This window comes from Lygodium microphyllum, chromosome 11 (genome assembly GCF_053477565.2).
Source record: "Lygodium microphyllum isolate KBCC chromosome 11, Lygodium_microphyllum_v1.1.10, whole genome shotgun sequence".
Classification (NCBI taxonomy): domain Eukaryota; kingdom Viridiplantae; phylum Streptophyta; class Polypodiopsida; order Schizaeales; family Lygodiaceae; genus Lygodium; species Lygodium microphyllum.
Genome location: NC_141145.1, coordinates 134322274 through 134347775, shown reverse-complemented (window position 1 = coordinate 134347775; position 25502 = coordinate 134322274). Strand labels below are relative to the sequence as shown.

The following is a 25502-nucleotide window of genomic DNA, read 5'->3' as shown; positions in this document are numbered from 1 at the left end:
TGATTAATGTACATATATAATAGCGATTGGGAATTTAGATTAAACATGGAGGTTCTGACAACTATGCAGAAAAGAACCTTCTGCTTTACTACTTGATTAAGAGGTTCTCGTATGAGATAATGTAATGAGCATCCAAAACATCATTCCACTACCGCATGGTTGAAAATTTGATCTGCACCCTCATAAAACCCATTTAAGCTGCTAAAGACTTAAATTCTGCATAGCTGACACATCATGTCAATGGATTTGTAACTTTTAAAATCTTCTTTTACTGCAAATGATGTGAAAAGACTGCTTTAAACATTGCCAAAGAATCCTGATCATGCTTAAATTTCAGACTTCTACTGCTATAGGTGCTGACACATTAGCTGCCACATCCTCAATTGTTGTCAGCCGAGCTAGCTCCCTTGCTCCATCCTTATCAACAATTTTGATCAAAAAGTTCGGTGGCGAAGCAACCATTCTTGTCCTTATCTCTTTGATGCACATGTCTACAAGCTTGAGGGAATCGTCCAATGACATACTTTTCTTGTAGTGCTTGTCCATTACACTCAGAATAAAATTTGAGCCTGAAGACAAAACAACCAAAAATTAGTCACTCCAGATTTTGGTTCTGTTGAATGGCAGCTTTAGTACTCGCATGCTTGAGTCTGTTTGTATGAATCGTAGATATTCACAGGTGTTTGCACACTAACTTAAAAGACCCACATACTTAGGATGCATCTTTTGCTCTAAATATAAGACATGCCAGGACTAACCATGTTGCCATGGTAATGTTCTACCTTGAGACTATGTTCTTGAACTTAAAGGAGACAAAACCCCTTCACACTCTCTTGCAATGAGTATAGGTAAGAAGAGCATATATCTGCTGAGCAGAATCACCAGTGTAAAGCAAATAACACGAGCTATTTAGAAGAGAGAAAAACAGAAGTGTAGAGAAGAGGATACTCACAATAACCTAGAGCTCCTTTTTCCAACTTGTGGAGCGTAGCAATGTAATCAATGTAATATAAAGAAGGCCCAACATCCTTGTCGTACCCCGCCATGATCATGTTAACAAAGTATGGACTCTGCATTCATTCAAGAAGTTGATTGCATTAATGTTTTTGGCAAACCCCATACCAAAAAAGAAAATAAGAGAGTAGAGCCCAGAGAACCTGCTTACTTTTCTTAGAGCTTGTGCAAGTTCATTACGAGTAAAATTCGCAGCTGCTGCTGTGGAGAGAGGTATGCCATTTCTAAACTCATAAAGGTGAACATTCTTTTGAATAAACTCCGTGAACTGTACTCTGTCAAAGGAATAGAATAAGCGAATCATATTAACAAAATAAGAAAGTAATAAAAGAATATCTAATACTCACTGGTTCAAATAATCCCAAGAACAATCCAGGCAACTCAGGAGTGCCCGCACTCTTTTTGAGGTTTGAAGCCCATTGGATGCTAACTAAGGACTGATCCCTAGAAACCTTCAGGGCCTCCACAACTGTCCATAACCATTGGATTGTTGCAAGGCATCAACTCTAAGCAAGTAGATCAAGTGCCTTTTGAATATGGCATCCTCATTACTAACCCCTATTGAACAAGGTGAAACCTACCCTCCTACGACTCCAAGCACTAGAAAAAAGACACAGTTCCATCCTTTAATATCCAGTGTGGGCACCCACAGCAACAGCCACTCACCATGCACATAGATCCAACTTGCACACATAATGTGGCACAAGTCATGCAAGCATCAAGCATAGGAAAGAAACATAGAGGGGGGGACCTCGAGCTCACCTCCAAGCCATAAAGCCAAATAGGCTCAACCCCCAAGCCTGGATGAAACTGGCCTTCTGACACCCAAATGGCAGGAAACAACAATGAAGCAAACACTTGATTCAGCAAAACAGATTATTAATAACAACTGGAGCACTCAGCTCCTACACCACGTGTGACACCTGTTGGTTCTAATGCCTGATGCCACTTTTGGTATTTATTAGGATACTGAAAAATGCTCCAAACTAAGGGCAAAGGTTGGATTTCCAGCAGTTTCTCACAATAAGTGATCAAGAAGTGCTCTATGACTCCATTACTGTCATTGTTGTTCTCTTACTAACTTTGGAATTTCCGGATATCCACCTGAAGACCTAAGCCTGCCAAACCCTAGAAAACATAGCCAGCCATTAAGCTCAAATTTGTGAAATTAAAACCTGTCATGCACAGTCCCCATGTACATGTACATTTGCAGTGTTCCTCTCACAAACAATGACTTTTCTTGCAACGGACCTATGAGAAATACACTTTTGTCCATGACATAAGTATCCAAAAAGTGCATGAGGCTCAAGATCTTAGAGAAAGAAGAGAGGATTTCAGCCGGAGGTGTTGTATAAACCTGTTCCAACAAGGTTTAGTCCAGAATCCTCATCATTAACTGCAAAGAATGGAGAGTTAGAGCTCCCCAATAGATTCATCGTGTGACTAGGTGAGAAAATTGGCTGTTGCCCCAACTCAAATCATGCTTTTAATGCATTCTCCAAGGCTAAAACTCAGAATTCTTGCAGGAGGGGCTGTGTGTGTGTGTGTGTGTGTGTGTGTGTGTGTGTGAGAGAGAGAGAGAGAGAGAGCACTGCAAATGGCAAGATAAGTCTTTCCAAATGCAGCCCCAGCTCTTAAGTCCCACAAGTTGCACTAAATGTCAAGGAAGCTGCTTGAGACATCTAATAGCTATTCAATTTGCAAACCTCTATGTAGCTTAGGTCTAAACTTCCAATTTGATGGAAGTTTCACGTTTTACCTTGGTCCCTTCGCCTATCCTCATGTGACAGCCCATACTTGTCCACTACATACCCAATATCATATCCTCCACTACTAGTGCAATGGTCACCATGCCCAAAGTGAGGGCAAAACGAACATGCTCGGGAAATGAAATCAATATACCAAGGGAAAAGAACAATACAAAGCTCAAGCATTGAGTTACAAGCAATGGGGACAGACTCTCCCTCTCTCCACCAAGATGAGTATCCACTTGTATGTGTATGTATTAAACTGAGGAAGAGGGAGCCTGCCTAGTGGCAAAAAGAATGCCAAAGACAACTACCAAATAGTTAGCCCAAAAAGTGGGCACCTAAATGTTGAACTAAAAATACATTACATGCTAATTAGCCACTTAAAAACAGCCCAAAAACATGCTTGATTAAACATTTTCGAAAATGCGAACCTAGAGAGTGTCTATGTCCCATAAGACAAACCCTAATTTGGGAGTACCCAACCATCTATAAATAGACAACAATTTGCCCACCACTCAGCCTCAATCTTGTTTTTGCAGCTTGCAAGTGCCTTCTCTTGGCTGTCCACACCCTATTCGTAGAGGATATCTCAATTCAAACTACTACCCACTGCTCCTATCATGAGGCACCTGCTGTCCAGCCTATCTGCTGTTGTTTGTGACTGTTTCCAGCCTTCCAACTTGCTATCCAGCAAGACGATTGCAGTCTGCACCTTCTCCACCTGCTGCCCACTAACAGGTGGCATGTTTCCTATGTTTGCTGCATTGTTCAACCAGCCTGATTTGCATTTTGCTGTTCCCGGAGCCGCCTAGCCTGCCATGTCATCATAAATATATGTGTTTGTTGTTTCCGGAGCCACCTGATCTGCCACATCATCCTTAGAGCTGTGTCTACCAGATTTGCTACATCGCAAGGCTGCCACATCATCAGTCCTTGCTACATTTGCCGTCCATCTACTCCCACCACCCGTTTATTCACTGACCTAGCCATCACAAAGCTATGTTTGCTGCTGTCAGACACCTTCGAAAGTTGTCTGCTGCATTTCAAGATCTCATACAATACAACACACCCCACTTGTCCAGATACGGAGTTCAAGGGTCAATTTTCACCTTGAATAATATCTTTGCTGCATTGAGAATTGTATCTATTCATTCATTATTCAACCTTCATTATCTTCTTAGTTCATTATCTCTATGTTAACCTTGACCCTAACTCAGTTTCTTTATCAATCTTTGCATTTATCATACAATTGTGTTTGTATTCTATAGTCAAGTATTTCTTTATATGGTATCAGAGCTAGTTCCTTATTGAAGACACCTAGACCCTTGATCGGAAAGCTTCATCTTCCAAAACAAGAACAAAGAGAAGCTAACATCGAGCACTTCCACACTAACTCAATCTCCAAAGCAACCTTTGTCAAGAACTAAGCAGGAGTGGATTGCACAGCTTACCCTATCACGAGGACATGAAATTTTGAGATGCTTTAATCTTGCTAATAACATTTGATTAAGTTATTAATCAAATGTGCAAGGTTGTTTAGCACATGTGATGCATAAGGCAATTATTTCATGGTAACAGACCAAGGATTCCAAGGATGCAATGGGTGTAAATGCAAGAGTTGTAATAAGTTACGCCAACTAAGCTTTTAGGGGTTAGTTGGTGTCAGTTTTGACCCTAGGACACTTATTTGGCTAATAAGTGTTGGTGGTGACATTAGGAAGTAGCACTAATTAATTAAGTAATGTCAGTCTAAGGGTCGGTCAACAAAGGTTGGGGACCACTCCAGGTTGCAAATGGCTTAGCCAATTTAATTATGGATGGGCACATTTAATTTCGGGCAAGATCAAAGAAGTAAATTTAATTTTTAAGATTATTTAATTCTAAAAATTAATTAAATGGTTGGATAATGCTGAAAAATAGATTTAGAAGGCTACCACTTGGCGAAAATACCCATGCAAACTGATAAAACGTTTTTGGGGGCTGGGTCACAACCATTCAATTAGTTTACAACTTGGAGGGAAGGATGAGAGAGAGAGAGAGAGAGAGAGAGAGAGAGAGAGAGCTATTGTTCTATTTTCTAATCAAAGAACAGCAATTTGCTGCAGAAGACAACCATCTAGGAGCCTCAACAAGCAAGGGACAATAGGGAGTCACCTTCCAATGGTTGGCAACAGCATTACTAATCAGGTAACAGCCTTTTGGAGGTGCCTAGCCGTAGGTGACTGCATTAAATGCAGGCTGGAGCAAACAATAAGAAAAATTTAGGGTTTTCTCGTGATGAAAATTAGATTTCTCTCTCACCTTCTCCAACATTTCTCGGGAGATCTCAACATTTCTCAACCATTTTGAGAAAATCTCAACCAAATTTGGTGGATAGCATTGCAAATCAGGTGAAAGCCTTTTGGAGGTGTCTGGCAATAGGTGACTGCATTAAATGCAGGCTAGAGAAGGCAGCAGGCAGAATTTAGGCTTTTCACGCGAAGAAAATTAGATTTCTCTCTCGTCTTGGCTTTCTCTCACCTTCTCCAACCCATTCTCAAGAAATCTCAACATTTCTCAACCGTTTTGAGCAAATCTCAACCAAATTTGGGGATAGCAGAGAGATCTCACTGTAAAACCTAATTTTTTGCAAAATTTTGATTTAATAACCACCTCACGACCTGTGACAATTGGTGAAGGCATTGTATACTGAATTCAGAACCTGAAATTTGTGTAATCGTCAGGGAATTTAGATGCCAAACCATTCATTGTAATATGGGACAGTATTTGGCCAAATGATGGTTCCATTTGTCCAAGTCCTGGGTGAGAAATCAAGGAGCAATTGGCCCAAATTGATTGCTGATTGTTGCTACAGTAAAGAGGTTTTTGGAACAACAAAGGAGATTGTAAATCTCAGCTTATACTCATTCCATCAACAATCAAGTTAAAGAAATACCGAAAGGGGTGCCAATTTTGGGACGACCAAGGTGTCCAATGTCCGAGATTATTAAGGTAATTTGTGCATTTTAAGTTATGTTCATTTGCTGATTGCTATAATTAAGTGCTTAATCAGGGAATTACCACCCTTACTAAGAAGGGAGGCCGATTTCATACCCTGCAAGGTTTCAACATGGGTGGAGATACTTTTGACTACATTGAAGAAATTGCTTGTTATCCTATCACAAACAAGGAGTCTTTCAACAATAGCTACTCAATGAAGGTATAACTAAATCTTTCTCATCAGATTTTGCAGCATTACGCAAAAACCAATGATGTTGCAGGGCTACTGACACCTCCATTAGGGACACGTCCCGCTGTTGAAAAAAGAGATTCGAAGTATGTCCCCTTCTTTCAAACAATTCCATCTGCTCTAGTGTAAGGTATACAAGTTTCTACTATTGTTCCTTCTTGCTCTTATACTTACCCTATTTGCAGCATGTTGGTAAAGATCAAGATAAAGCTACAGTGCCATAAGTTGATCATGGTAAAAGTCCTCTTGAAGATCCATTCTTTTATATTAATACACAAAGAGGTGATTATAAAAAAAAGATTAGTAACTCTTCTTTTCCCTTCTCTTCTTTGAATTATGCTTCTGAAAGTCGGATAGAGTATGGTGTTTCTGTGAGAGTGCGCAGCGAAAGAAGAACACGAACACAGAGGAGAGGAGAGATGAAGCAGAGAATGAAGGAAGAAAATCTGCACTGACTGAGATGAATGCTGAATACACTGGAATGGACAGAACAGTCCCTGCACGCAGCCCGGAGCGTCAGTGAGGGAACCAGGACAGACTGGAAGCAGAGGCAGCACCAATGCCGGAGACGGAGACGGAGGGAGCAGTGCTGAACCTGCAGAGCATGAAAGAGATGAATGCTGGACTGACTGGGGGGGCAGCTATAAATAGCCCCCAGCCAGAAAACTGGCCGACCAGCTAAACTGGCCGACCTGGCCAGATCTGGTCCGACTGGCCAGATCTGGTCCGACTGCCCAAAATAATGGGCAGTCACCCCAAAAACAGCCCAGAACTGGGCTGTAAAATGCCCAGGGCTGCATACATACTAAGGCAGCCTGAAAACACACTGACAGAGCTCCTCTGTCTCCTGTCAGACTCTGACAGGAGCTCACAACCAGGAGATGACAGACTGAGACTGAATAAGAGCAGGCTAACACCCCCTCTCAACTCCTGGGAGAGACTGAAGACCCAAGAACCGCATGTGATGAAGCAAAGAAGCCTGAGGCAAAGGCTTCGTAAAGAGATCAGCTGCATTGGCCGCCGTAGGACAATAGACCACCACCAGCTCCGAATCCACGATCCGCTCTCGAACATAGTGATACTGAACCTCAATGTGCTTCGTACGAGCATGAAACACCGGGTTCTTGGCCAGAGCAAGAGCACTCTGGTTATCCACGCGCAGCTCCGTAGGTCCGGTCTGGGAAAAGCCAATCTCCGCGAGTAAGCGACGGAGCCAAACTGCCTCCATAGCAGTCGAACATAAGGCCCGATACTCAGCCTCTGTAGAAGAAAGTGCCACAGTAGGCTGCTTCTTGCTGCTCCAAGAGACAGCACCAGATCCAAGGGTGAAAGCATAACCTGTAGTGGATCGTCGCGAATCCACATCACCTGCCCAATCAGAATCACTCCATCCAGAAAGGGTAATCCCATCTCCATACATGATCCCAAAGGATCGAGTCCCCTGCAAATAGCGAAGAACCCGCAGGGCCGCCTGCCAGTGATCCTGGGTAGGAGTCTGCATAAAGGAAGACAATAAAGCCACCACAAAGGAGATATCCGGCCAAGTGTGAAGTAGCGAGATAAGAGAGCCAACAAGGCACCTGTAACGGGTGGGATCGGTAAGAGGAACTCCAGCTGTCAAAAGCTTGGACTCAGGGTCCATAGGGCATGAGATAGGCCGACACTCAGCCATATCAAACTCCGAAAGAAGCTCGGAGATGTACCTGTGCTGCGAGATAAAAATGCCCTGTGCCATCTGATAGATCTCCAGACCTAGAAAGAAGTGAAGGATCCCTAGATCCGTCATGTCAAACTCCTGCTGTAGAATGGACCGTGTATGCTCCACCTGCTGAGTGTCGCTCCCTGTAATAATAAGATCATCCACATACAAGATGAGAAACACCGAAAGAGAATCCACAACCCGTAAGTAGAGGTTGGGATCATAAGCGGAGCGCGCAAAGCCACTCTGTAGAAAGAAGCGGTCAATCCGCTGGTACCAAGCACGAGGAGCCTGCTTTAGGCCATAAAGAGCCTTCCGCAGCCTGTAGACATGATCCTCCTTCCCCTGCACAAGAAAACCAGGAGGCTGTGAAACATAAATCTCCTCCTCAAGAACGCCATTCAGAAAAGCAGACTTGACGTCCATCTGATAGACAGGCCAACGGTGATGTGCAGCAAGAGCCAAAAGCACTCGGATGGTGGACATCCTAGCTGTAGGAGCAAAAGTCTCAAAGTAATCCAACCCTGCACGCTGGGCAAAACCCTTGGCAACAAGCCTAGCTTTATGCTTGTCCAAGGAGCCATCTACAAGATATTTGGTCTTAAAGACCCATTTCACACCAATCACCTTTCGTTTCGCGGGACGCGGAACAAGCTCCCACGTATGGTTTCGCTCGATGGAGTCAAGCTCGGCCTGCATAGCCTGTCTCCAAATATCCTGTGCAAGAGCCTCCTCCACAGTGGAAGGCTCGGAATCCTGAAGAATCTGTGACATAAGAGCATAGTTCACACATAGTGAACTGTCCCGCTGGGCCTGTAAACGGGCTGATCGACGAGGACCTGTAGAAGAAGCAGGAAAGTGAGTAACACCTGAATCCTGCATGAGCCGGCGATACCATAAAGGAATCCTGAGAGACTCCTTCTGTGAGGGAGACCGAGGGGTCTCCGGAACCTGTAAAGCACCCGAATCGGAGAGGGACTCCCCCTCACCGAGTGAAGGTAAATCCTCCGCATCTGAAGAAGGCTGTGTATCCCGTGAAAACCCCGAAGAGGCGGTAGAAGAGCTCGTAGAAGACGAAGGCACATCCACCAAAGGGGTAAGGGAAGCCGAAGGAGGAGGAGGAATAGGGGGGGTGCTAAGGGTGATCCTGGAAGGAAGTGAAGGGAGAGAAGGTGGGGGGGGGGGGGGGGGGGGGGTCCGTCGATGACGAAGAAACATCGGAAATAGAACCATCAATCGAATCCTCAGAGGCCGAAGCCTCATCAAAGATCACATCCCTGCTCACCTCAACCTGCCGCGTCGTCGGGTCATAGAGCCGATATCCCTTCGTGGTCGTACTATAACCAACGAAGATAAGCTTTCTCGACTTAGAGTCGAACTTCGTCTTCCTCTTCTTCTTGTCCACATGGACAAAAGCATCGCACCCAAAGATGCGAAAATGGGACACGGAAGGCTTCTTTCCAAAGAAAGCCTCATATGGAGTCATGTCCTGTAACGCCGAAGTCGGAGAGCGGTTGCGTATATGCACCGCTGTAGCCACCGCCTCACCCCAAAGGAAATGAGGAAGACTCCTATGCTCCAGCATAGATCGGGCCATCTCAATCATGGTCCGATTTGCACGCTCCACCACACCATTCTCTGATGGTGTGTTCGGATGGGAATACTCCACCCGAATACCATGCTCCCTGCAAAACTGAGAGAAAAGGTGAGAAGTGAACTCTCCACCGTGATCAGCTCGAAACCACGGACTTTGGAAGTTGTTTGGGTCTCCACAAACACCTGCCACTCACAGAAACGGGAGTACGCCTCGCTCTTGTACTCCAAGAAATAAGGCCACACATAACGACTAAAGTCGTCCACAATCAGCATCAAATACTTGGCCTTCCCAAGGGAGGCCGTGCCCATAGGTCCGCAAAGGTCGGTATGAACCAACTCAAGCGGTGAAGTAGCCCTCCTAGAAGCAACCTGCGAGTGAGGCTGCCTGTGCTGCTTGCCCCTCAAGCAGCTAGGGCACACAGTGTGAAGAGGAGGGAAATCAGGAAGTCCCTCCACCATCTTCCTCCTAGAAGCTCGGCGAAGAGAATCAAGGTTCAAATGACCATACCGAGCATGCCAGAGTAGCCCAAGCTCATGGGAAGTCCGCGCAGCCAAGGCTGTGAGCGTATAAAGCCCACCCTCTTGTGTACCTGTCCAAAGGGCATCACCTGTAGAAGCATCCTCCACTGTGACTGCATCCGGAGTAAAAATAACGCGGGTACCTAACTGAGTAAGACCATGCACAGATAATAGGTTAAAACCCAAATCAGGCACATAGAGCACTTTGGCGGAGGAAGACTGCCTGTCGGAAAACATAGGTAAAGTCCCCACTCCATGAACAGGAACTGTAGAATTGTCACCAATGGTGACTGTATCCCCTCTGGAACGAAGATCCTGAAGCCAATCCTGACGGAAGGTCATATGTGAAGATGCGCCACTGTCGACGAGCCAAGGCTTCTCCGGAGTGGTAGAAGCTAGGGCAGTGTCTTCCTCAACAAAGAGATGCACAAACGCAGATTCTGTTGTGGCTGGGGCCGCCTTCGAGTCCTTCTCCTTAGGCTTCAAATGGGGATACTTCTGCCAACACTTCTCCTCGGGATGAGTGCCCTTCCCACAATGGGGACACTTGGGCTTCTTCTCCTTCGCATCCTTCTTATCTTCCTCCTTCTTGTCCTTGGACTTCTCCTTCTTTTGTTTCTTCTTCTTGCCACCACCTGTGGCAGCCATAAATGCCTTGGTGGAGCCACTGGCTCCCACCTCTTTGAGTCGCTCGTCGTGCTCCAAGACAAGCGGGGAAAGCTCCTCCCATAGGAGAGTCTCACGGGTTCTCGTAGTGATGAGGCTGGTGTAGAAGACATCATAGCGGGGTGATGGCAGCTGAGTCAACAGAATCATCGCCATATCCTCAGACGATATCAGACGACCAAGAGAGGCAAGCTCGCCTCGCATATCCTCCATCTTCGTGATGTGCTCCTTCATGGAAGAAGAACCATCAAGACTGAGCATCCGCAACTTCTTCTCCAGGGAAATCTTGTGGGCAAAGGTCTTATGCTGATACAAAGACGCAAGCTTTGTCCAGACTTCCGCCGCGGTCTTTAACCTGTGAACATGTACAAGAACAGAATCATGGAGACTCATAAAAAGAAAGGAACGGGCTCGAGAGTTGAGCCGATCCCATAAGGCTGCACGGTCCATAGAGGTGCCATCGGACGAATCCACGGGGGGTCGGTCGATGGGCGAAGAAACAAGATCCCACAGATCAAAGGTATCAAGGATGCAAGCCACCTTGCATGACCATAGGGAATAGTTGGAACCATCCAACTTGTCTTCCTTCGGAAAGGAAGGGAGAATCGGCACCTGGATAGAGGGAATCAAGGAAGGCATCCGCACAGTAGATGCAGTCTTCACTGAAGAAACCTTCGCAGTAGATGGAACCCTCTGAGATGCATGGATTGAAGAAGGACGAGTGCGAGGAGGGTCATCCCGTTGTCGAACTTCACGATAGTCCCGCCTCCGCTCAGAGGAATGATGAGAAAGAAGCTCATCCTCTGAGTCTTCAAAGCCTGAAAACTGGTAAGACATCTTCCAATCTGCAAAATACCAAAGAAAATTGTGCCGCTGACGAAATAGGACCAACAGTGTGGTCACCAACCACCAAGATGCAGGCAGAAAATGCCTACAGCCACCTGGATCTGCAAAACGCAAATAGATCTGATGGCGAACACCAGAATCGAGACCACCAGCACCGGGAACTTGCCCAGACAGAGGTCGCCTGCAGGATAGGAGCAGCCAGGGTAGAAGCGACCTGCAAAACAGCAAAACGCAGGCTGTAGGAGGGTTGCCCTGCAGCAGAGGAGGTCGCCTGGCAGCAAACGCAAGGTTGCTGCGTCACTGGATGACGTGGCAGCCCCTGTGTACAGCAAACGCAGGCTGTACAGCCTTCTGATGCAGTCGCCTGGCTGGTGTAGACCTGTTGGCAGCCTCCTGAAGGAATCGCCTGGCTGTTGTGGGACTGTGAACAGCAGCAGTAAGGTATTTCTCACGTCCTCCGTGCTCTCAATCAGGCGATGATACCATGTGAGAGTGCGCAGCGAAAGAAGAACACGAACACAGAGGAGAGGAGAGATGAAGCAGAGAATGAAGGAAGAAAATCTGCACTGACTGAGATGAATGCTGAATACACTGGAATGGACAGAACAGTCCCTGCACGCAGCCCGGAGCGTCAGTGAGGGAACCAGGACAGACTGGAAGCAGAGGCAGCACCAATGCCGGAGACGGAGACGGAGGGAGCAGTGCTGAACCTGCAGAGCATGAAAGAGATGAATGCTGGACTGACTGGGGGGGCAGCTATAAATAGCCCCCAGCCAGAAAACTGGCCGACCAGCTAAACTGGCCGACCTGGCCAGATCTGGTCCGACTGGCCAGATCTGGTCCGACTGCCCAAAATAATGGGCAGTCACCCCAAAAACAGCCCAGAACTGGGCTGTAAAATGCCCAGGGCTGCATACATACTAAGGCAGCCTGAAAACACACTGACAGAGCTCCTCTGTCTCCTGTCAGACTCTGACAGGAGCTCACAACCAGGAGATGACAGACTGAGACTGAATAAGAGCAGGCTAACAGTTTCATCTTCTATGCATTCCGCATCATCTTCATTTCAATTTTTACCATTAAATCAACCAATTTCATACATCTTCATCTATATCATCTATACTAAAATTTCAAAACTCACCCATCCCACCCACTTTTTTCGTTACAGCACCTTTACTATTCACAAGTGCTAAGAATTTTTTAAATTTATCCAAGGTTTCGTCTTTACAACAGATTGGATAAACCCATACTTTGCGTGTGGCATCATCAACAAAAGTAATGAAATACTTCTTTCCTCCTAGAGATAATCCAATCATCTGACATATATCTGAATGTACCAACTCTAAGGGTGAAGACTTTAGAGATACTTCTTTCCTCCTAGAGATAACCCTGTCGTCTAACATACATCTGAATGTACCAACTCTAAGGGTGAAGACTTTAGAGGGATTTTTCATGTGACGTTTAAGCATGCTTACCATAGATACAATGATCACAATGTTCAAAATCAACATACCTTAAGAACAGCAAATAACCCAAACAAAAAAGCACTTTCATTCTAGTTTCACTCATGTGTCCCAACTAGCTCTGCCACAAAGAAACACTTGGCTGCTCGGTTATGGCAACTATATGTCACGCATGCTAGATACATACAAAGGATATAAAGTATCACTTTTGGAGCCCTTGGCAACAATGCAAGAGCCCTTACAAATTTTCCATTTGCTATCCTCAAAGGTAGTGTGATAACCTTCGTCATCTAACTACCCTGTGCTTATCAAGCTTTTCTTAAGTTGAGGTATATGCCTCACATTAGGCTGAACAAACACGAAGCCATGCTTGTTTATCAAGCTCTTCTTGAGCTGAGGTACATGCCTCACATTATGCAAAACAAACATGAAGCCATGCTGAAATTCCAATTTCACACTACCAATGCCTTCAACTTTACATGCATAGTTATCCCCCAAGTGAACAACACCACGTGCACCACCATTGAAGTCAAAAAACCACTCATGATGTAGTGTGACATGAAAAGACTCACATGAATAGAGTATCCAAGTATGCATATCATCATCAAATTCTACAATCAATGCATGTGCACTCAAAGAAGAAGTAAGAAATGCATCACCGTCGTCGTCATTCTCATGAGTGACTGCATTTACCTCCTCTATCTTCACACTGCTTTTCTTTGCAAGTTGGCTATCCTTTTTCTCAGCCTTGTTGTCTTTAGTGTTTTTGCTTTTGCATTTCTCTTTCTTCAATTGAAAACAATCGAGTTTATAGTGCCCTTTCTTACCACAATGATGACACTCCACATTTTTGCCACGAGACTTGTTGCATGCTCTATTTTCAGAACTACCCTTTTGCCAGAATCTGCCCCTAGTGTGTAATGCATTAGAAGACTTGTTTGTTGAATTATTTTGCCTATTGAGTTCTTCCATCAGCAAAGAACTCTCCACTTCACAATATAACAGCTAAGCATTTGAGTTACCCAAAGCTGTCCTGAAAGTATCCCAACTTTCAAGCAAAGTGCATAGCAAGAAAGTAACCTTGAACTCATCATCAATGTGGAAATCCAAAGCAATCAGCTAACTGAAACTTGAGTTGAACTCGTTCAAATGTACAGACATGGTTGTACCTTCCTTCATGCGAAGATCCATCAACTTTTTCAGCCAATAAGCCTTGCTAGCTGTACTTTTTTTAGCATACAATTCTTCAAGTCTTTAACACATTGCTTATGCAGGATTCAACTTCTCAATGTTAAAGAGCAAGTTGCTAACATTGAGAGCTCTATGGTAGAGCGTGCAAGCTCATCCAAATCATCTCACTCTTCTTGTTATATACCTGTTGGTCATATTCCCTTCACTTTAATGGGCTTCACCTATTTCTTCAGCACCAAGACATTGTAGCACTATTTTTGCCATATTGCAAAGTTGTGTGCACCCTCAAGCTTCTTGATGTGCAAAAGGTTGCTGCTTTCATTGTTTCCAACCATGATTTGCAGCACTAAATTGACTCAAAAGTCAACAAAATACAAGCCCAAATGTCACACAAATGACCACAGCACACTGCAAGTACCAACCAACAATGAAAATCAAGAAATTGAAGAAATTTCAGATCTACAAATTGATTTCCAGAATTAGAGAATGTCTGCTATTGCACTCCACAATCAATTACAACCACATTTATAGGCCAATACACCAATTGCATGTGAAATCCCCAAAATTCTGCTGCAATTTCGGCTCCAAATGCATTCTCAGGCACAAATTTGACGATTGTGATCAAAAGCCTCAAATTTTCAAAAGGAAATCCACCTAGAATGCATCAATACATATAGCCAAGTGCATATACCAAGTGATTCTTGCACAAATTGATAAAATTCTGCAAAAGCCCCAATTTTCTCTGATCCAATGTGCACAAACTTTAGTGAAATTTTAAAAACTTCACTAAATTGTGAAAAGCCCCAAATTTTTAGGCGCAACTGTGCACCAAATTTGCAATTTCTCAGTCAAATTGTCCTATTCTGCATCAAAATCTCCAAATCCGAAAAAAGCCCTAATTTTTCCGATCAAAATTACACAAATGCGTAATCTCACTAGCCGAATCGTGGCTCCGTCGCTCGCTAGACCTGCACCGCTTGCTCGTGTGCCAACACAAGGTCGCAACCCGTCACCTGGCCGTTGCATCCCATCATCTCACATTGACCTATTGCTGCTTGGTCTAACATGCGTGTCGACTGCATGCATCAGGCAGTCACCTACTCACGTACCGCCCGCTTGTTCACGTCAACCTGAGAGCAATGTCAACTGCTTACCCAACTTACAATTGTCCAACTCGCAACTGATATGGCCTCTCCTACCTACATCACCTACCTACCTCGAGGAGCGTGCACTCCTTGCGCTCTGATACCAGTTTGATGTCGAGTGCATGAGAATCAAGACAAAGTGCAGGAGAGAGATACACAATGAGAGAGGGAGTGAGTGCAAAGTAGAGAGTAAGAACATGACACTCAATGTGGATACAATGAAAAAGTGTGCCACTAGGTTTTTTGATAATATATATAAAGTACGTGTAAGGGTGTGTACACACCCAAACGCCGTAAAAGGTACGGTGACCCTTTATTCCCAACACCTAAGATGTCCCTGCACAATGGAAGGAAAATGGAGCATAGATAGCCCCCTCTCCCACCAACAGCAAAAGCAATTGCTATAGAAGAATCATCAATAAATACAACCAACTCGGTGAAGACAACCCAGGTCCTGAGTCTAGGAAGGCCATAAATTGAGAGAAGAGGGAAGCCCAAGTTGGAAACACGTAGGCCTCAGAAACAAAGCTCAATGAATGGTTAGACAATAGAGGCAAGGTGTCAACGCCACTAAGAGGCACTAAAGAGATGTCATCAACAGTGATGATACCAACAAATCACCTAGAGCAGTCATAGGAGTTGATACATCACTATCAATGAGCCAAGGTTGCTCAATGAGCCAAGGTTGCTCAAAAGACAAGACAATCGAAGAAGGCTCCTCCACTTAACAAATGTGTAGAAACAGGAACTCGGTGGTAATAGTAGACAACAAAGTAGAGATAGATGAAGGCTTCAATGTAGATCCACCCTTTGCTCCCAAAGAAGGTGAGGGTATTTTCTCCAGCACTCTTAAGTTTTTCTCAAGGTGCGAGGTCTTCCCACAATGAGAACACATGAGATATCCTCGACACTTCCTCACAAAATCTATATCACAGTCAGAAGATGACTCTATAGCCAATCTTCCTTCTGTTGATGGGTAGTAAATCCTTGATTACAACTTAATTACAGCAGCAAACAATTAATGCAAATCCGAAAATACAGATTTACCTACTGATCTTGGACAATGCACACCCGATTATCCCCAAAATTGACGCCTTTTTCGGTATTTCTTTAGCTTTCTTGAAGAAAAAGTTGATTTACAATGGAATTCTCCCGATCCCCTTCGAATCCAAACTCCCCTTGTCGTCCAAAGTGACCAGCAAGTCTTAAATCTGATTTGCCTCTTGATTTGGGCATTTAATTGGCCCTCACCCACTTCATAGATGATGAAAATGTCCCAAATTCAATGGCTAGCTAGTCCACCTAAATTTAGCTCAAATTCACCTTTAACCTTGTTGAATCCAAGTCTTGAAGCTTCCAATTTTTGGCACACTTCCCAAGGAAGTTGCTAAACTCTAAATTCTATTGTAAATTAGGTGTAAATTAGGGCTTACAGCAAATAAATTTGCAATTTCTCAACCTTTCCAAGGGTCCAAATGCTGAGATCTTCGGAGCAAGGCTGTGAAATGGCTAGGAGGTGAGAGAGAAAGTTGTAGAGAGAGAAAATTCAGAGTTTTGTCGCGAACAATGACTGAAAATCAATCAAATGCAGCTGCGGCCTTGCCACAACAGCTTATAGATGCAATGAATTGAAGAAAATCAGTCATTTATAGTTGCTATCCTGTCTCAACAGCCTGTAGATATTGTCTCCTGCTGTTGATTGGTCTTCTCCTGCCCTTGGCAAACTCAAAAGGTCCTCCAATGGCTGCAAATCATACCAACAACATCTCCTCCCTCTCTCTTGTAAGCTGAATATACTAAAAATGCCTCTCTCCAATCTCTAAAGACATTTTTCAATCTTGCATGAGCATTTTTGACAAGTGGCAACCTTTCCAAATGGTTTTTTCAGTATTATCCATAATTAAATATTAATTTTCAGTCTTTAAATACTGAAAATTAATCTAATAATTATTTTGGTGCCCTAAAAAATAATGACTGGCCAATAATTGAATTGGCTTGACAACTTCCATTCCCGAGTGTCTCTGCGACATCTTTGACCATCACATTGGCATTAGGTACCATTAAACGCCACTTCTCTAGTGTCACCAACTAACACTTATGGCCAAATAAATGACCTAGGCCAACAACTGGCACCAGGTACCACCAAGTACCTATGCAGCGTACTTATAGCAACTTTTGCCTTTGACATCCTGTGATTTCTTGGAGTCCCGGGCTCGTAAATTTACTCTAGCTCAGTTGCACCTCACATGTGCAACATTTACTTAATCATGTGATTCAAAATTAATCCACATGTTAAGTGAGGTTTCAAAAATACATGTCCTCATGACAGACTCCAACTTCTTTCTCTTCTCTTTCTTTTGCTTGGCTTGTTCCATACCTGAAGATAAGGCCACATAAGCACAACCATGTGCATGGGCTCTACAAGAATCGATCTCACTATGATGCGCATCTTGCCTAAGCACCAATGGGACTAGCTCCTCCCAAGTGAGAGTCTCCCAACTTCAAAGTGATAAGACTGGTGTAGAAGTTAGAACATATCATATGTCGATGATGGAAGACAAGAGAAAGAGAAGTGTCACAACTAGGTCCTTCAAAGAAATCTCTATAACAAGGGATGCAAGCTCATCTAGAATCTCCTCCCTCGGGTAGATGTGATCTCTCATCATAGGGGAATCTGAGACAAAAAGCTATCGTAGTTTCAATCCAAGAGATAATAAATGCCCAAATGTCTAGATCCCCTCCAAATCTCTATAGTGGTACAAATACATCTAATATACACGAGCACAAAACATGTACAACTCAAAAGGAGAAAAGAGTAGACTCTTGCATTCAACCTATCTCATAAAGTTGCCAAATCCACAATCACAAGATTATAAGGATCCACAATAGGTCGGGGTATATAGACAATAACAAAATCCCAAAGGTCACCGTCATCAAGGAAACATTCGATGTGACATGACCATAGAGGGTAGATCATCTCATCCAACTTGTTAGATGCAAGTAGAGAGGCTAGGACTAGCACCTTCTCAAGAGATGCTATTAATGCCAATCGGGGACTGGAAGCCCCGGAAGAATATAACAAGAAAGAGAGATAGAATGATAGTCAGTTTGAATCGTCCCAAACCACACAATCCCCCACAGCATAGACATCGGTGATATCTATCCTTCAAGAAAATACCTACAAGGAAAACAGAAACAAAGAAGATGTTGTAACTGGGATGTCCTCCACCTGTACGAGGTCCATTGGTGTGCTGATCAAAAAGGACCCATGGACAACAATTTAGACGAAGAGTATCCGAGGTGAGAGAGACGACTTGATGCCATGAAGAGGGGCAAATCTGTAAAACGAAGATATGGCTGTAATAGATGCAGCCAAAACAGGTCAGAAAACCTGTCGCCCAACTAGGAAAGGGTCCACCTGGCAAAGAAAATGATTGTCCAATGGAAAACACAGCAAAAGAAAGTGTGTCTGCCTAAAAAACAAGCTGCCCGGCACAAAAAGGTGCCACTCAGCCTAGAAAAGGCTGCCTGAGTGCAGTAAAGGCTGTCACCTAGGATTATGTGAAGCTGCCCAGCACTGAGAACTGCCCTGCAGTAAAAACGCAGATCTATATTGACCGTCTGCTCTAAAACACAAAGTTGCCCTGCCAAACACAAATGGAAGAGACCAGAAAGTAAAGGCTGCTCAGCCTGTAGAAAGTGCCGGGCTGGTGGAATGAAGGCCTGCCCACACAAAACACAAAAGCTGCCTGCATCAAAACGCAAGCAATAAGCAGGTCTGTCTTGCAAATAGCAGCCACCAGGGGATGATAACACCACCCAGCAAGGGGTGGAGGCCTCAAGCTGAAACGCAGGGTGTAGAAGGTGGGAACAGGCCACCCAAGTCTGAAACACAGATCTGTAGCAGTTTCAAGATGGCGCCAAGTTGGCTAAAGACTCGGATAGGATGCTCCTCTTCATAGACTCTGGCTCCCACACGTGGCTTTGATATCATGTGAGAGAGTGCAACGGAAAGAGGAAAGTGAACACAGAGAGAAGAAGACAAAGAGAGAACACATGAGAGAGAATGAACAATGGGACTACAATGGCTGAAGGTACAAGGTTGCAACAGTCAACCCCAACATGCAACTCGTGTCAATGTAAGCACCAGATGGTAGCAAGGGAATGAGAGAATGAGGAGGGCTAGCTAATCATGAAGGATCAATTATGGATAATGAGAGTGGGAGGGCAAGCTGCCTACAAATAGGCCAAAAGTGGCAAAACCCTAAATATGGTCAACCCCTAAAAATAGCCAAAAGTGCCCAAAAAGAAATGCACTAATGTGCCCTCCATCTAAAGTATCTAAAACACATAAAATGACAAACAAATACAAGGTCAGAGCTCCTAAAGTCTTCATCTGACTTAGAATGAGGCTAATAGGCAAGAGATAACCACACAAGACACACATGGCTGCTAACAGTTCCAAGGAGATTTGCATTTTGAACTTCTTATTGCTCTTAATCATTATCATAGTTCTAGTCACAAGGAACTCATTGACCATGTTGAGTCATAGTAAATGGAGCATAATGGTAACAAATCATTCCAAAAGAATGATAAGAAGAGAGTGGCTAATGATAAGGAGTACTCAATCCCAAAAAAAGTACCAAAAAAGCATTAAAAGCAGCCATCAAATCAAAAGAAGATGAAGCCCTATGCACCTCCAAAATGCTCCTCAATTTCACTTCAATCTATATCGAGAAGCCAAGCACCTTTCTAAAGAAAAAAAACAATGCTTCATGAAAGAAGGGAAGTGTTTTAAATGTGGACAAACAAGCCACACAACAAAGCAATGTCCCAACAAAGAATAAAGCAAGGTTTTTTATAGCAAGCCCAAGTCACTACTGATAATCATTTCTATTAATGATGTAGTTGCAAACACAAATCACTCTAGAGCTACACAAACTATTAAAAACTTGGGATAGTTGCAAGGCAAGCAAGCAGTTTTCCTAATAAACCTTAGAGTAAATGAAAATAGCATTTCCTTGCAGCTAGCTAAAGAGCTTGGATTAAAGAATAAAGAGATAAAGACTGAGGTAGAAGTTTGCCAAAATTTAAATGCCAATGAAGATGACATAGTGAAGATAATAATATCCTACATTGGCAAGCTAAAATTTCAAATCCAAGGCTACACCAATAAAGATAACTTTTGTATCGGAGATCTTGATGATAGTGATGTGATTCTTGGTATGCCCTAGAATCATAGGGTAGGACTCAACCACCTTTTCCCAAAAAAGAAGGTCAAACTCACAAAAAATGATAAGAAGTACGAGATTCATACTAGAGAAACTGAAAAACCATACCAATGGTAAGCTATATGCAAGTCTCGAAAGCAATTAAGGATTGTGTTTAATGTGGTGTACTTTATATAAAAGATAGCGTGAATCTTAAAAACTAAGTGAAACTCTTTGAAAAGTATCTAGATAGTTTTTTAAAATATCTTCATTATCAACTTCTCCCAAAAAAGCCAAAAAATAACCATATGGGTGTTATTCCAAGCAGTTATTTTCATAACATAGCAACATACCCTGTGAACCACCCTCAAAAAGACCAATATATTACTTTTTGAAAGATCTTTCTTATCAACCTCCCCTAAAAAGGCCAAAAGATAACCGTTTAAATATTATTTCAAGTTGTTTTTCTCTTAATATAGCACCATATCATGTGAGCCACCCTCAGCAAGAAAAAATCAAAATGCAAGTCAAAGACATTCAATCATGGGCTAATTACGCCAAGTAACTCACCATTTTTTCACCGGTTTTTCTTGTTCAGAAGAAGGATGGCATATTCAAGATGTAAATTGATTATTGAGCCCTCAATAAAATCACTATGAAGAATCGATTTCCTATTCGCAAAATCGCGACATTTTGAATTGTCTTAGAGGCTCAAAGGTTTTCAGTCGTATTGATCTGAATTCTGACTATCACCAAATCAAGGTGATATCACGAGATGTGCACAAAACTTCTTTCCGCGCTTCATTTGGTCTTTAAGAATTCTTAGTGGTTCCTTTCAAATTAACAAATGTACCAACCACCTTCAATCAAATGCTGGAGAGCATTTTTAGAAATCACTGATAATATGTCGATACATTCTTTGATGATATTATTGTGTTTAGCAAAAAATGCAACTTCTCAACACTTGGAGGCTTTTTTATAACTAATTCAACAAAATCAACTCTTAATAGATGGTAAAAAGAGTGATTTTTTCATGCACAAAATAAATTATCTTAGATATATCATTTCTTCTAAAGAGATTCAAATGGATCCCGAAAGATCAAGATGATCCAAAAATGACCTAATCTTCGTGATGTATATGATGTACAATCTTTTATTAGCTTATGCTCCTATTGCCTCTACTTCATCAAGCATTTTGCACATATGGCTTCCCCTCTTCATGAGCTCACAAAGAAAAAGACCTCCTTCCAATGGAATGAGAAACAAACAACCTTTATAAACCTAAGAATAGCCCTTACTTTTAGACATGTCCTTATCATTCCATATTTGGTAAAACCATTTGTGGCTTACGCAAATATCTGTGGTGATTGTATTAGTGCAATATTAAATCAAAAGAGCCATGCCATAGCCTTTAAAAGCCATTGTCTAAACAATTAGACCAAAGAAGTAAAATTTATGAAAAGGAGCTCTTAGATATGTGTCAGAAGTGGATACAACAATGAAAGTATGAAAAAATACTTAAATAAACTGCTAAATACAAGACAGTTGAAAGAAGAAAGAGAAAACACAAAAAACACTACAAGGGAAAACTCAAAGATATGCTCAGGAAATGGAATCCATATACCAAATACAAGACAGTTGCATGCAGTAGAGAGTCACTAGCTACGTTTGCACTGGCACTCGCTCCCTCTCCCCACAAAGCATGCACTAAATCTACAATTAATGAATGACGAAATGTGAAGGACGAACCTTAATAAGTAGCCAAAAGAATGCCATGAATGCCATCAAGTCGATCAACATTTAATGCTAGTCGACCAGCATAAAATGCATAAGTCAACATCAATATGACCACTAAAAAATACCTAAATATAACTAGAATGCGCAACCCATTGGGACACTTGCCAAACTCACACATGAGCTGATTAGACTGCTAACACCCTCTCTCAAGTCATGGGTGATCTAATACAATATAATGAAATGACTCATCATTGTCCATATAACAAAGACCACTAGAATAGAGTCATGGATATACAAGTAGTAGGTGATCAAGCCACCACGAAGGTGTCCCCTTTGACCAAGACCGGCAAAGCGTCCCCTCATGTGAGCTCAGACTAGGAGCTAATTCCACTCTCTATCAAGAAACAACCCATCATGAACTTGGAAGCCAATCCCAACTCCAAGATTTCAAAACCTACTAGACTTCAATAAATGCATCAAAAAAGTATTTCTTTGGAATCTATACACATGTATACCTATTTAGACGAGGCTAACCTAACCCATCTCACCACCCTCTTGTTGAGAAACCCTCTCAACCCTTCACCTGCAATTTGCGTTTTTGCATTTCTATGTTTTGTGTTCACGGCTTGCAGTCCCAAAAAAGGGCGCCACCCTAGACTGGCTATGCCTATTTATAGGCCACTCTCATTTATTCCTTGCAGCTAATCCTTCAGTCCGTCACTCCCACTCTCTCTTCGTCAGTCTTCTAACACTCTCTCTCTTCCATCATCTCTCTCTCTCCTCTCCTACCACTATCTCCATACTCTCCTGGGGCTAGCCTTCATCTCCAGTTGGCTGCATTTATGGTGGCAGTGTGCTCCTCTTCAGCTAGCATCCATCTTCCATTGTTGGCTACAGCATCTTCTGCACTCCTACACCTTGCGTTTGGAGTCCACACTCTCTTGGCATCAGCATCCACCCTATCTGGTGTCATCCTCCACCCTTCTGGCGGCTCCACCTTCTTGCGTTTGGCTGCCAAGGAGGTTCCTCACCATCTGGCGTCTCTCTCCAACAAGCGTCACCTTCATCAAAGGTAGTTGCACCTTGCATTTCGTTCCTGGCTGCTTTCCACCCTTCTGACGTCGCTTCACAACTGGCATTTCACTCCCAAAGGCTGTCTTCATCTTTGTTTTCAGCATCCGACTCATCCTCACCACCTGGCATCACTTGGAGCAACTGGCATCACCTCATCAAGCTTGAGTTTGCATACGGAGGCTTCATCGGCTATCTCCCTGCTCGTAGGTACCACTATTCATCCTTGTGTTTGCAAATTCAGAGGCTCCTCGCCCTTCGACGACAACCTCCCCGCTCCAAGTGACACCTCCTCATCATGCGTTTGCAGGCTCAGAGGCTTCTTCGGCAATCTTCTTGCACTCCATGGCTTCCTTTGTACTACAGCACCCTTGCATCAGATTCACTTCATCAACATGATTCATCTTTCATCATCTTCTGTGTTACTTTTTTCTCTCAATATTTGCCGTACACACTATGTTTTCCCTCGCAAACCCTACTATCTCTCTAGTCACTTAGTCATTTTGACACCTCTCACACTCCCTCTCTAGCACTAGAGAGACATGAGGAATGACTACATCACCTACGCTAGAAAGAAGGACTTCAGTCGGTACATCAAGGAAATTCCTCTCTAGAAACCTATGCATCTATCTACCCCACATCACTACACTCACACTCCCTCTCTTTGGCACTAGAGAGTCATGAGGAATGACCGCATCACGTATACTAGAAAGCAAAATAAGAAGAGACTACCAAGTCCTTCACTCTATCTAAAGCAAATGATCCTTCTGTATCTTGGCCTTTGCCTTGACTAAAGGATCTGAGCCGGAATCGGAGAAGGTAAAGAAATCCCTACCCTGCTACTTTGTCATCTCCTTCTTCTTCCTCGAAACCACTAATTGTTTGCAAACCTTGTGCAAATGTCCCTTCTTACCACAAGGAGCCAAATGTACAAACCAACTCTTGTAAAAGTTGCCTCAAATACAAATCAAGCTAAAGTTTCAAATTTCACGTCCCACCAAGATTGATAAGGATACTTCGCTATTACAACATTAAATACTTTTCACATTTTCAAGATCGCCATCTTTCCTTTCATGCTCTAGTATTGAAGTAACAATGCTTTACAATTACAATGTGAAATACTTGTGCCACTTTTTTTTAATCACCCATGCTCTAAACTTTGAAGCAATGGCAATGGCCATGCACTTATTGTATATCAACATGAGTAGAGACCCCTTGTCTATCAAAGTATTTCTTAGCGCAGATTGCCTCACAAGCAGCAAAGCAGGCGACCACTACATCAAAAAGACGCCCAAAATGAAGTTCAAAAGGGGATATTAACAGTTCACTGAACTAGAAGCTTAGATCGCTCAAAAACCATTCGCAGCACCGAAATACGTATGAGACATGCAAGCAGCGGGTGGAAACTGTGAAAGCTACATGCCTAGTTTTTTGACAGATGCACATGTGAGCAGCAGAGACGGTAATGTTTCTGTGTCTTCTCCATCCTGCAAATTCTCCACGGTCTTTCAAATGCGAGAACCCTGAGAAGAAGCTAACCTGTCTCCTCGCTCGCCGGTGGTGCCAAGGAGCTTGTGAGAGTCGAGCGCCATGATCTTGTCCTCGCTAGTTTTCTGCACGATGATGCTCTGCAGGGCCGACGTGTCCTCCACCACCAGCGCGAAGCCATCGCCTACGAGCCCGAACACGCACTCCATCTCTCTCTCTCTCTCTCTCTCAAGAAGAAATATACGAGACCGAATGCTTGCACTCCACTCTAAAGGAGGAAGATCTGGCCCAACTATGCTAATGCACCTTGTGTTGAAGCTTTAGGGGCCTTTATGGAATCAAATGAAAGCTCATTAAAATACATTGTCTTATTTTACCATCTATAAACCACCTCTCAAGGTATTTGGACTTTGGTAGGGCCATGACGTGTGCATGTCAATTTCTCTCCAACGAGTTGCGATAGTCGTCCTCATCAACGTGTGGAGGTGGACGTTGATCTCTCTCCAAGAAGTTGTGATAGTCATCTTCATTGGCATGTGGAGGTGGACATTAACTTGGATTGTAGAATGCTAGCCACTTATTTGAGCCAGTGAAGTATCCCTTCAAAAGGGGGTACTATGGCTACTACACCTAGCACATGGAGTATCTTTAGAGCACTCGAGCACCTTGCTTAATGTACATGAGTCATAGCAAGGTCATTACTAAGAATATATAAATATATAATATTGTTAATAAATGAGACATGATATTGCATATATATATACATCTCATCCTTCTTAGTGGTTACAAAATGAATAAAAATCTATTTTCCACTAGCACATATGGAAGCAATAGTTGTAAATTAAACATATAAGTTTGTATTGCATGTTCTGCTTAC

At 43.2% G+C, this 25502-nt stretch overlaps 1 protein-coding gene across 1 annotated transcript; it reads right to left on the bottom strand.

Annotated features, from left to right (window-relative positions):
* LOC148029414 (proteasome subunit beta type-2-B-like) lies at window positions 1-24937 on the bottom strand. The gene is made up of 4 exons (XM_087688237.1): window positions 24677-24937; window positions 1166-1289; window positions 953-1070; window positions 1-569 (listed from the first exon to the last, which is right to left on the bottom strand). The coding sequence occupies exons 1-4, from the start codon at window positions 24832-24834 to the stop codon at window positions 334-336; spliced, it is 636 nt and encodes a 211-aa protein (XP_087544363.1). The 5' UTR covers window positions 24835-24937; the 3' UTR covers window positions 1-333.
* Between the last annotated feature and the right edge of the window lie 565 nt (window positions 24938-25502).